This window comes from Vicia villosa, linkage group LG2, assembly GCF_029867415.1.
Source record: "Vicia villosa cultivar HV-30 ecotype Madison, WI linkage group LG2, Vvil1.0, whole genome shotgun sequence".
NCBI lineage: Eukaryota > Viridiplantae > Streptophyta > Magnoliopsida > Fabales > Fabaceae > Vicia > Vicia villosa.
The window spans coordinates 186,644,418-186,658,212 of record NC_081181.1 but is presented as its reverse complement, the minus strand read 5'-3'; the positions used below and the strand labels follow the sequence as shown (position 1 = coordinate 186,658,212).

Genomic DNA, 13,795 nt, shown 5'->3' with positions numbered 1-13,795 from the left:
GATGCATCTTCTTTTCGGTAGCCCGTTCCATAAGAACTCCATAGTTAAGCGTGCTTGACTTAGAGAAATTTTAGGACGGGTTACCTTTTGGGAAGTTTTGTAGAAAGCGTGTGAGTGAGGTCAAAGCATGCTGAAAAGACACGTGTTAGTTTGTGGGGTCAGTCGATCATCCCAAGAGCAATCTGGGGCGTTAAATCAATGATTCCTCTCTCCAATGCCATCTATCCTATCGAGTGTATCCGCTGACAGATCGGTAAGAAATCAGTGGCATGGTCATCCTCGGCCTGTTGGTTCTCCAAGAGCTCCTCATGTGCTGGCCTAGATGGACACCCAAGAGCACCGGGTGTCATGATAGGATGTTACACCTGATTGAACCATGTCACATATCCATCTACACAGTTCCAGCTCTGGGTGGCCCGTGTATGCCGATACTCCTCTGGGACTAGATGATGCGCCCAATCCTCAAAGATAGTAATGAGCTCCCAGCGGGTAACGGTGTCAGGAGCAACCTTAAACAGAGACCTCGGTATCATTTGTACACGTCCAAACTGTCTCATGCACCGCTCTTGCAGATACTTGACATACCAACCACATACCAACCATTGAGAATATAATGTGATCCGGCCGAATGGGACAACATTACCGTAATCAGTGAAGGGCGTCCACCGGATGTCATCGTGAGTAGTACGATCGAGGTATACACGATATGGCCCCACTTTCTAATTCCCCCTCTAGAGGACATATCGTTCAGCCCTGAGCATGACATCAATGTAAGCGCGATCAGGATTGTAGTCGTGGATGCGGTGGAAATAAGAGATGATCCAGCTCTGAAACACAAATATTATAATATGTTAAATAGAAACATGACATAATTAAATGTGATATAATTTAAAAAAATGTATCGTAAGGAGTGTGCAAGAGCAAGTCAACTATCTGGTCCTCTAAATGGAGGCTTCATTCAGCTTCTAGTATATGTATGCTAGAATGACAGCCCCCTTGTTCCACTCGTGAACTGTAGTTGGATCAATAAAGTACCAGAGATAAGTCATGTCCACGTAGGTTGCACTTTTGTCCATAAAGAGTATAGTGCCTACCAAGAACATGAACCAACACCGCAGAGCGCAACCACGGTGATACTCAACAAAAATCTCGTCACCCTCCTCCTCGCACTCCGCTGCCGCCACCAAGTGGTTCTCTTAAAGCTCTTTCAAGCTGGAGAACCGGATATGGGCCCCTCTCGTCGCTCTGCACTCATAATCCGCCATATTTGGGTCCATACCTAGATAATCCACCATCCACTCTATGGCCTTAACCATTTGTATCTGAGAATGGTCCAATAAACTCCCTATGATAGGCAGATGGAGAAGACATGCCAGGTCATGTAGGGTGATCGTCAACTCCCCAACAGGAAAGTGGAAAGACGAAGTCTCTTTTTGCCACCTTTCAGCAATTGCCCCATACATCTTGTGGATGCTGTTACTATATCCAATCATGCATAACCCGCCAAGCTCAGAACCACCTACAACGTCATTAAACCACTGAGCCTGTGGTTGAAACAGATCAAATATTTTCTGCCCATGGTTCACGGATTTTATGGTCGCCCGTTCCTATTACAACAAAAATAAAAAAACAATTTAGTTAAACCCTTTGAAGAAAGTGCAATAGAAACAACAATATAAAAGCGGTTAAATTAGAAAATGCAATAAAAAAACAACTTCGCCCTCCCAAACTCGTCGAGCGACATGGTCATGATAGTAAAACAACACAGATGTGTCTGACAGCCCTCCCGGGTAACCCCCTCCTCCGCGTCCTGAGCATCATCCTCGCCGTGCTCAGGGTGAACATCGGATACCTCCCCCTCCTTCTCCTCAATCCCACCTCCTTCTCCTCCTCACGTACCTCCTCCTCACGAGAGGAAGACGCCCGAGACATCCGACTCCTCGATGCAAATGAAGATCCTGCAGGCGAGTCATCCATTTGGACTAGTACTCGGAGTTGACCCCGTCCTCGAATCATTGCTTGCTGTGCAGCTCTCTCGCGCCGAGCTGAGGCTGTTTGTGTCTTCCTACCCTGTCTAAGTCGAGCGGCCAGTGCCTGGCTGCCTGCCATTTTCCTAAAAAAATGCAACCGGTAAGACTTTGAAACAAATTTGAAAATAAACAAAAATACAGCTAAGACCATATTTCGGAAATGCATTTCTGAAACTGGTTAGAGGTGATTTTGGAAAAGCACTTCCAAAAACACATGCGAACAACCATTTTTGACGGACCACCATTTCTTGCCCTAACTCAATCGAAATCCAATTTTTACCAACTAAAAATTATCATTGATCTACAATAACTTCACCCTATCTAATTTCTAATAGCCCTAATAACATTTCCAAGTTTGAGTTCAAAGTTATGGAAACTTACAATTTGTTGGAGCTTTGAGTAGATGTTGAATAGAGCTTTGAATGCTTATCAATGTTTGGAAGGAGTTGTAGAGTAAGAATACTTTGAATACAAGTTGGCATAGAGGAGTTTGTGTGAAAAAAAAATTGTTTTGAGGAGAATGAAAGTGAAGGGGTGTCTGTTTGAGTTTTGAAAAAAACGCAACACTTTTCGGAGATGCATCTTCGAAAATACCCTTTTTACAAAAAAAAATTACTTCGAATATGCATATTCGTAAACATTTTTTTATTTAAAAAAAAAGGTGTATTCGAATATGCATATCCGAAATCACCATTTTTTAAAGAAAAATGTGCCTTCGGATATGCATATCCGAAATTACCTCTTTTTAAAGAAAAATGTGCCTTCAAATATGCATCTTTAAAATATAAGATTATTTTGGGATTTCCACCACGGGTTCCTAAAAAGGTGTATGGGTGTATAACAAAATCTATTTTATATATATTTGTTGTGCGACAATAATATGCTTATTTTAAACATAAGGAAACTGGTTCGATCCCTTATAAAAAAATTTTAGTTTAAATATATTATTTTACAAAAATACCAAAATGAAGAAAAAAGTTAATCAGTGTTTTTGGAAATGTAATTAAAATGATAATTTTTTTTTTAAATGCATGTATTTAATATATTGAAAATGAAAATATTAACTTTTATAATGAATATTTTTTTAAAGAGTTCCCTAAAACACTCGTTAAAAAACCTTGTTAAAATCATACCTACCATTCCACCAATCTACATTTATTAAAATCATACCTACCATCCACTAACACATCCAAAATTATATTATTTTGAAAGTATAATAAATAGAATAGCATCAAGTCAACCCATATCTCCCTATCTATCAAAAAAATTTCAAATATGTTTTTGAATTGTCATCAAAACAACTATGAAGAAATATAATATTCTATTATATGTTGTTTAATTTATTAGTTTTTCTATAGAATGATATATTGTTAGATTTCATTTTTTTAATAATATTTTAAAAAATTATCAAGTTTAATATTATTTTTAATTAAGTTGTTATGATTAAATAAATTATTGAACTTAAAATATTTTTGAACGGTTGATCTTGAATTATTTCAATGCCGTATTTTTTTAATTTTTAAAATTATTTTATTTTTTTCATACTATTATATCAATTCGAATAAAATTTTAAAACTCTTAACACTATGTAAAATTTAAAGGTGTCATAGTCTTAAAAATATTTTTAAAAATAGAAACTTTTTGAATATTTATATTTTATTATTAATAGAAATTGACAAACAATTATAATTATAGTTAAAAGATACCGTACTGACAGTGTAAAATAGTTTTACACTTTCATCTAATAGAGAGTCATCAATCTGTCATGTCATTAAAGTTTTTTTAAAATAAAAAAATATTTTAATTAAATATATAGTCGAGATTGGTTGACAGTGTAAAAATATTTTATACTGTGGTGCATGATCCCTTTTCTCTTTTAATTAATCTAATAATTATGAGATTTGAAAGGGATTATATAAATTGACGCACAATTATTATTAATCTAACAATTATTATTAATCTAATAATTGTGAGATTTGAAAGGGATGAGAGATCTTCTCACATTTTATAAGTTTAATTTTTTGTTGTTATTGCGATGTCAGTTAAATGATCTACTTTCCTTAACAAATGATAATAATTGTTCTTATAATAAAGGAACTTCACTTTAAAAAAAGAAAAAAAATTATATTTAAATAAATTAAATTAAATTTAAATATTTATACATCATTTACATTTTTTTGAATATTAATATATTTACAATTTTACTAAAATAAAACTTTTATTTATTTATTTATTTATTTACATTTTATTTTATTAGAGTTAATTTTTAAAATTAGAACAGTACAACTAAATAGTTTGAGACCTATTATTATATTGCAATGGTTCTTATATAGACTTGTTAGTTACAATTGGCAAGTATGGTGATCGATTCCGATTAAACACACTGTGAACAAACAAATACCAAGGCTTAATATTCCTCTAAAGATATTTGAGAATTTTTCGAATTCTAACAGCAGCCAGGTGAATCTCTATTAGCCTCTCGATACATATCGCTATGAAACATATAACAATTTTCTGAGTCAAATTTTTGAAAGCCATTAGATGATAATGCTACAAAATTTTCTTCAATAGTGAATAATTTTTTTTTAAAAGCAAGCAACTGAAAAAAATAAGTGGCACAAGGGGTGCACAACCCATAATACAAGAAACAAAACACAAACTCAGCCTAATATGGTAGGAGATACAAACCAATCCGTCCAAAGAACATCGCAATCTAGCTTACAACTAAACAAAAACCACTCCCATGACATAAGTTTTATTAACCCCAAACCATCTATTCTTGAAAGGACACCACCTTCGAAGATAATAACATTCCGACACTTTCAAATAGCACAACACACCATAATAAGTTCAATAGTGAATAATATTATGGTAGGGTAACGAAAGGTTATTCTTCAAAGAGCTTTGTGCAGTCGTCCTGAAATAATGAATATTGTATTTTATGATTATGAAAAAGTGGCATGTGGGGTAATTAATATATTATAGATAAATAATTCAGTATTGAATATTGATACGAATCTTTTGAACAACTCGAGAAAAATATGCAGAGTTGTTTTATGATAGTAGTATTAATGGAAGACCCATGTGTCTGCAAATGTAATTTCATTCATATCTTAAATCATTTAATAAAGTTTGATTGTTGCTGATATATAATTGTTCTTATAAAATCACTAACATCTATAAATATTTAAAAAATATATATAGCAAATTATTAACATAATAAATCCAATATGTCTAATATCTATAAATATTTACAATTATTTTGTTGGTTAAAATAAATAGATGTATTATGATGATAGTGACCTGTGAAAATAAAGTTTCATGAGAAAATTCACAGGAGTTGGTAAAATTTATAACTATCACTCTCATTGTTTTCTTAAAATACAATAAATTGATTTAGTAATATCACTGTCAATTGTTTTATTAAAATAGAATACAATAAATTGATTTAGTAATATCACTCTCAATTGTTTTCTTAAAATTTAAAAATATCACTCTCAATTGTATTAAATTAAAATATAAAATAAAATTGGATTCGAAATAAAGATTTTATCGCTCAAATAAAAATAATTGTTGATTAAAATAAGAAATAAATTAATTATTATTTTGAATAATAATAAATAAATATAATTAATTAAATATATCGATAAACCAAAATTTTCAAACTTACACATTTATATAGATGTCAACCTTTTTTTTCAATAAACTTTATTAAATTGAATTACTAACAAAGCTTTTGAAAAACATGAAGAGATAAAATATTTAATCCATATGTATGCTAATTTATGCACAATTTTTTATCATCTTAAATTATTTTAAATATAATGGTGGATAAGTTATTACTCCTTCCATCTCACAATAGGTGTTTTCTTTGAGGTTTTCACACGTTTTAAGAAAATAATTAATTATGTTTATTTCAATAATAAAATGAGTCTTATTTACTAAAATAATCTTTTTAATAATAGGTAGTGGAGTACTTAAATGAATTAAAATACAATAAATAAGGGTAAGTTAGTGGAAAAAATAATAAATACCACATTGATATTCTAAATAGAGAAATAATTTGAGAGAAATAAAAATAAGAAAAATGACAAATATTGTGAGACGGAGGAGTAATTCATTCCTTAATTAGAGCTTGTGTAGGTTATATATTTTATTACAATTAAAAATACTCAAATCTCATCATTCTACTATACTACTATACTATAGATGTCAATAGTTATTTTAATTAAAGATAAGTTACAGAAAAATGTAAAAGCATCTATTCTAAATAATTGGCATGTTTATTTTAAAATAAATAGTAAAAAAATCGAAAAGAAAATAATTAAAATTAATTTTGTTAAAAAATATATTTTACTAATCATATACAAACTTAACATATATTAACTTTGAATTTAACAATTTATTATGATATACTAAATTAATGAATTTAGGTACAATTTTAATGTCCAAATGTAATGTAATTGTATGATATCAATTCGCTATTTAATACTTTAAGTAGAGTTAGTATAGAGTATATATAAATATAGAGAAAAGATATGCTTACAACTGAATTTGACAATTTTTTTTCAAATAACTAAGTTTCTCAAAAACATTACGCATATAACTTAAATTTCAAATTAATTACATAAATGACCATTTTTTCTTTATTTTAACACATTGTCGTCACTTGCATTGACGAATTGTAAATTGTGGCGGTTTAAAAGCCCCACAAATATTTTTTTAGTGCAAGTCGCCACTTGCATTGGCGACTACACTTAAATTTTAATTTTTTTTGTAAATTGTGGGGGTTTAAAATTGCCGCAAATTTACAAAAAAAATTAAAATTTTATGTGTAGTCGCCAATGCAAGTGGCAACAGAAAACGATTTGCGGGGGTTTTAAACCGCCACAATTTACAATTCGCCAATACAAGTGGCGACAATGTGTTTAAATAGTGAAAAAATGGCTATTTATATAATTAATTTGAAAATTTGGTTATATGCGTAATTTTTTTGAAAAACTTAGTTATTTTAAAAAAAATGAGACACCACACCGTATTATGATACGGTTTCATATACATTTTTCCTTTAATTATTATTTTTATTCAAGTTGGATTTTGTGTCACACTTAAAAGTAAATTTAAAGGCTACGGTGTAAACATACGGTGTCATGCTTTTTGGTATAACTATAGTATACCTCTTAAATATATATTGTAATACAATTAAAAACATCCCAATCTAATTATTTTTATCAATTTTTTTTGACTAAAAAGATATTCATTCAAATTCAAATTGAAAAATACATTGACCATTACAAATTCAAAATTGCTAAAAACTGAAAAAGGTGAATCTGCAAACAATTTTGCCGCACCTAGGTTAATAACACACAACAGCAACATGAAAGTGCCTACAAATATGACAAAATAAAAGTCACCTGAATATTCATACTTCTGGATCTGAAATATTGACGCTCAAGTCTTCCTCAAATCTACAATGATTTAAAGTGAATGTGTCAATCTGAACCAACAAAAACTATACTAAGAGGGGATAGCCAACAAACACCGTACTAAGACGGGAAAACCAACAAGCACCGCACAAGACGATGAAAACTTAAAAACACACAAAAGAAGAAGCAAATCTATATGGATAACCACTTATTTAAATAAAAAGAGAAGTAAAAACGGTGTTGAGGGGTGATTTCTAGTAAAAAAAAATGCCAAAAACAACCCCTACAATAGAAGAATGAAAATTATTTTTATCAATTATTCTACTATAGATGTTACAAGTTTCTTTTCTCATTAAAATGCATTAAACTGAATTAATAGCAAAGATACTATAGACGTCAACAATTTTTTCTTCATTAAAGTGCATAAATTAAATTACTAACAAAGTTTTTGAAAAAAATGATAGAGATAAAATATTTAATTTAGGAGTAATGTTAACTTGTGTCCTAAGACACAAGTTAAGTATCCTAAGAGACAAGTTTAGAGTAAAATATATAAAATATTTGGAAATCAAATGAATAAAATATATTTATTTTAATTAAAGTTAAATTGTAGAAAAATACAAAAACATCCATTCTACATAAGAGCAATTAAAAGCATTCAAATCTCATCTTTCTATATAGATGTCCATTAAAGTACAAAAATAAATTACTAACATTAAAATTGAATTATTAAATCAAATCTAAATTTAATAAAATGTCTCTTTTCTTTTGTTAAATGAATAATTTGCCAGAGAACATAGAAGTTTAAAGTTGACTGACATAATTGGTGATGTGCATATATGTAGCAGGATATATTCAGTGTCGACACAACAAATATTGAAGTCTAAGGCAAATTTTATTATATTTTTTAAAATTATTAATACTAAATTTTTAAAATAGTATTTTTAATTGAAATTATTTTTTTGAGTTTTTCTAATACAAAAATCATTTATTAAATTTTTAATTTATTTTGTTTAACTTTTTTTTTTCAATTGGTTATAAAATCAGATTATTTAATTTTTGTTAAATATTATTGATCTTAAATAGAAATTTATTATTATTGAGAAATCAAATCTAAAAAATTAATTTTTATGCAATTAATGTTAATCTTTCAACATTTTAATATTAATTAAAAATACAAAATAATATTATATACTTAAAATTGTTCAAATCAACTATATAAATAAATAATTGTTTAGTTTATGATAATAAGTAATTTAGATTACATGATTCACGAGATTTTGTGGTTAATAAACTTATTAAATATTTATATCTACAAATAATGAGTTTATGCAAATAATGGGTGGAAGATTTAAACAAATTATTGACAATTGATGGGTTTGCATTTCAAAGTAATACATATATGAGTTAATAGGTGTGGCAGACTTGAAGGCTATGTTTGCGAGTTTGGAGGAGAGGGGAGAGGAGGGGAGGGGAAGGTTTTCGAAAACGTAACTTTAAAAAAGTATAGAAAAATATTTGACATTTTTTGAAAAAATAATTTTGTTTAGAATGATAAAAGAGTCATTATCATTACTAAATTTTTAATTTTCAAAATAGTATAACAACCTTAAAGATATTTGAAAAATTTATGTAAGCCCTCCAAAACCCTTCTTCGATACAATCTTCATAAAATCTTTTGATTTTTTTCACTCAATTCTTCATATATTTCAAAGCCCTCCCGTCGCTTCTCCTCCAAACTCGCAAACAAAACCGAAGAGTCACTGGATAAAGAAATAAATAGGGACATAACGGTTATATTTAGCCTTATTGATTGTCACTTTAATAAAATGGACAAAACATAACAATAATGATAATAATAATTAAATGTTAGCTAATGTTAATATTGAACATACAAAAATAAATAAATTTTGAGGCCCTAGGCCAATGGTTAGGTTGCCTCCAGCTATGACAAGGCCTGGATATATTAAGTTCATAAGCAATACTTGAAAAAGTTAATTATTTCTTGTACTGTCTAATAGGTTAAGTATTGTGAACTTGTAAAGCAATAAAATTGTATTAGAAAATAATATGATTAGCTGTCTTAAGGAAATTAATTGACAGGACTGTACATAGATATCATGGAATAGCATTATGGTTAAAAAAAAGATAAATATAAAAGATAAAGGTAAATAAAGCTGTAGGAACTGCTGGGCTAGTATAAAATCTGTTCCGACTATCATAGATATAGGAGTCAATTCCAATGTATTACAGATTTTTAATATTTGTGATTTAGTACCATTACAACACCTCTAGGAAAAATAATAATAATAAGCTGAGTATCATTATTAGTTATATCATTATAATGTTGCTATGGAAATCGTAGATTCTTGATATTTCCATATTCTGCCATTACAACACTCATATCAGTATCATTCAAACACCAGGAAACCAATAAATAAATAATAGTAATATTAGTAATATTAGTAATCAGTACCAATATACTCATATCAATATCATTATAACACAAACAAAAAAATAATAGTAATGAACAATAAGTAGCAATAAACTCATATCACTGCCAATACAAGAGATTAGAAGGAGTAGATAACATTAAGGAAGAGATTAGAAGCTACTTTCAAGATTTTTTCAATGAAGAAGAATATGGAAGACCGGTGCCGGAGGGTCTAGATTTGAAGAGGTTAACCGAGGAAGATAGGATTGTCTTGGAGTGTTCTTTTTCGGAAGATGAGGTGAAGGAGGCGGTTTGGTCTTGCGATGGGAATAAAAGTCCCGGACCGGACGGTTTTTCTTTGGAGTTTTTCAAATTATCTTGGGATGTGATTAAATCGGATGTCCTAAACTTTGTTAGTGACTTCCATGAGAAAGCTATTCTTACTAAGGCTTGCACCTCTTCTTTCATCACGTTAATCCCAAAAGTGTCCAACCCGCAATCCTTGAGTCGTCCTATTTGTTTAGTAGGAAGTTTATACAAGATTTTAGCAAAGTTGATGGCGGCGAGATTAAGAAGGGTGGTTGGTAAGTTGGTCTCGAGGAATCAATCGGCTTTTATTCCGGGGAGAAGTATTTTGGATGGCGTCCTAGTGGTGAATGAGATCCTTGATCTAGCTATGAGGGAAAAGAGAAATTGTGTGGTTTTAAAGGTGGATTTTGAAAAGGCCTACGATATGATAAGTTGGAATTTCGTGAGATACATTTTAAGAAGAATGGGTTTTGAGGAAAGGTGGATGAGGTGGATGGAGGGAAGCGTTTTCTCTAATTCCTTATCCGTTCTTGTTAACGGTAGCACTACTAAGGACTTTAGAGTGGAGAAAGGTCTTAGACAAGGGGATCCTCTCTCCCCTTTCTTGTTTGTGCTAGCCATGGAGGTTCTAACGTTTCTAGTGAAGAAATCCAAAGAAGCGGGAAAATTCCATGGGTTTAAGATAAATGGTGAGAAAGAAGTGGATATCTTACAATTCGCGGACGACACGATTATTCTAGCCGAGGGGGATACCGCTAATTTGTGGAGTGTGAAGGTTATTCTTAGAGGTTTCGAATTGATGTCCGGTTCCCGCATTAACTTTCATAAGAGTAATCTTTATGGTATTAACATGGATCAATGGTTTATGGAAGCCGCTTCAACCTTTCTTACTTGCAAAGTCGGCTTGTTACCATTCAAATTTCTTGGTGTGCGTGTGGGGGATCCTAGGAAGCTTGTGATGTGGAGAGATTTGTTATCAATGATGAAAAAAAGATTGGCCGTGTGGAGAGGGATTCATCTTAACATGGCGGGTAGGGTGGTGTTGATCAACTCGGTTCTAAATGCGGTGTCGTTATACTCTCTTTCCTTTTATAAAGCACCTAAGAAGGTGTTGAAAGATATTGTTGCCATTCAAAGGAATTTCCTTTGGGGTGGATGTGAGATTAGAAAAACGGTTAATTGGGTTAGTTGGGATACGATTTGCAAGACTAGAGAAGAAGGAGGGTTAGGTGTGAAAAACGTGGAAATTATGAATGTGGCGTTACTTAGTAAATGGAAGTGGAGGATTCTCATGGAGAAGGAGGCGGTTTGGAGGGATCTCTTAGAGGCAAGATACGGTAATGTGAAGGTGAAGGTTTTAATAGGGGACATTTCGGTGGTGGGGAAAAAGGACTCAATTTGGTGGAGGGATATCTTAATTTCGGACAACTACGAGAATCTCGACAACAATCATTTCGCCGGGGCAATAGAGTGCAAGGTCCGGAGCGGTAATGATATACCATTTTGGTATGCTTGCTGGACCGGTCCTCAAACTCTAATGGAGGCGTACCCGGAGCTATATCGTTATGCCGAAAATCATCATGCTGTAGTTTCTTTTGCAGGTTCTATGATCAATGGCACGGCTGGCAGCACTGCGGATACTCGTATGAAATGAACTTGGACCTGGCAATTGCAGAAAATGGTGGACTCTGTTACTGTGGAAGCTGCAGTAACGGCTGGAAGGGGTGGTGATTCTGATTACACGTAGCACGCAGCGCTTCTGTCCGACTTACTGTCGGAGCTGCAGCAGCGGCAGCTAGCTGTTCATCACAGTGGGGCCGATTCTTTTGGGTGGAGAAAGGAGTCTAGCGGCGTTTTCTCGGTGAGTTCGTGTTATAAGATTTTTAAAGAGAAACTTTCTAGCCCTCCGCTTGACAATTTCACGGTTCTAGCTTTATCTCAACTTTGGAATATTAAAGTACCTTCGAAGATTCTTTTCTTTGGTTGGCGTTGCATTATTAATAAACTTGCAACCAAAGATCTTTTGGTTAAAAGGGGCATTTTGAGAGAGGGAAACGATGCTAGATGTGTTCTTTGTTTATCGGAGGATGAGTCACACCGGCATTTGTTCGTTAATTGTGTTGTGACCAATCGGATTTGGAGGAAAGTTTATGATTGGGTTGGAGTTTCAACATCCTTAACTAGAGAGGAATTTGTGAATTTTTTCCATAATTGTGATAAGATTAGGTGTGTCAATTCTAGAGTCATCAGGGCGGTGGTGTGGCTTTCAACGGCTTGGAATATTTGGTTATCTAGGAATGCCGTCGTTTTTAAAAGTGAAAATTTTAGTTTCCTTCAATGTTGGTCGGACTTTGGAGATTGTTGATAAAGCTTGGAGATGGCTAAATTCTTTTTACATTAGAGTAAACTCTTGTAACTTTTATCATTGGAATATCCTTCCGCTCTCGTGTTTTGAGACGTAGGAGTTTTCCTTTTGTATCTTGGGCGGAGTATCCCTTTTACTCCGGTTATCAATCCATTGCCTATTAAAAAAAAAACTGCCAATACAACACCATTATATAAAAAAAATAAGTAGTGGTAAAGAAATTATTAATAGTATGACAACAACATAATTTCATTAAATCATTTTGAAATTATTACATATGACTTAAATTAAACCTATATACCGCAACCAAAATACGACATCACTCTTTAAAAGGTCAAAAGGTGGAGAAGAGCTCTCAACAAGTAATCTTCTCTAAAAGAAGTTATCAGGTGATAATTACATACTACCAGACAAAAATAAAATTCAGTATATCTCAGAGTGTTGTGTTAAGGATAGACCTCGAAAGAGAAAATTTGGACAAATTACTATTTCCTAAATGCCAACAACAATGTAACAAAAATCATGGATCACTCACACTTGGCCAGAATTTCATACCAATCAAGTAAGTAGATTGTCAATACATATGATTGAATAGATCAAACAGATGCATACCTTAGCAAATTATATAGTGTAGATATAAATTCACTCTTTCATAACAACTATTAATCTTCTGAACCAATCACTTGTTCCTTGAGTCCCTCTATTATATCAGACAACTCATCTCTATTTCTCTCCAGATTAAGACATCTGGTTAATAATCTTAAATATAAATAAGATGCACATATCAACAAATATTCCTAAAATTAGGTACTCACTTTGAACAGCAAATAGTGGTAGGTAAACCATAATGGATATCCAAGCCCTACAACTTCAAACAGTTTCAGAATCTAGTATAAGAATGAACCAAAAAAAGGTTAGTATTATATGTGCAAACATGTGTGTAAAAACAGTTTCGGCTATAAGAAACAGTCTATATAAATTGATCACTCGTGTAGCATTGTAATATAATTCATTGTATATTAGGTTTCATTTAAGCATAGTTTTCTACTAATGCCATTAATAATTTGAGTTTTCATCATAGCAACAAAATATGGAAATCAAGCAAATATAAAATGTAAAGTGTTAATGGAACCAGTTGACAAATAATATGCGGTGCTTTATAAGGAGTTGTGATATATTTTCTCTTATATTTAAAGATATTTATTTAAAAAATGAAAGAAACTATATGCAA

At 31.8% G+C, this 13,795-nt stretch overlaps 1 protein-coding gene across 1 annotated transcript; it reads right to left on the bottom strand.

Annotated features, from left to right (window-relative positions):
• Positions 1–1,196: 1,196 nt before the first annotated feature.
• LOC131650879 (protein MAIN-LIKE 1-like) lies at positions 1,197–2,109 on the bottom strand. The gene is made up of 2 exons (XM_058920583.1): positions 1,900–2,109; positions 1,197–1,607 (listed from the first exon to the last, which is right to left on the bottom strand). Exons 1-2 carry the CDS (start codon positions 2,107–2,109, stop codon positions 1,197–1,199), a joined length of 621 nt encoding a protein of 206 aa, XP_058776566.1.
• Between the last annotated feature and the right edge of the window lie 11,686 nt (positions 2,110–13,795).

Bases quoted from the DNA above. Each gene is read 5' to 3' on its own strand.
- LOC131650879 (XM_058920583.1), bottom strand. From the start codon at position 2,109: ATGGCAGGCAGCCAGGCACTGGCCGCTCGACTTAGACAGGGTAGGAAG. The intron at 1,608-1,899 runs GTACGTGAGGAG...TTGTTGTAATAG, and splicing joins CTTCCTCTCGTGAGGAGGAG to GAACGGGCGACCATAAAATC.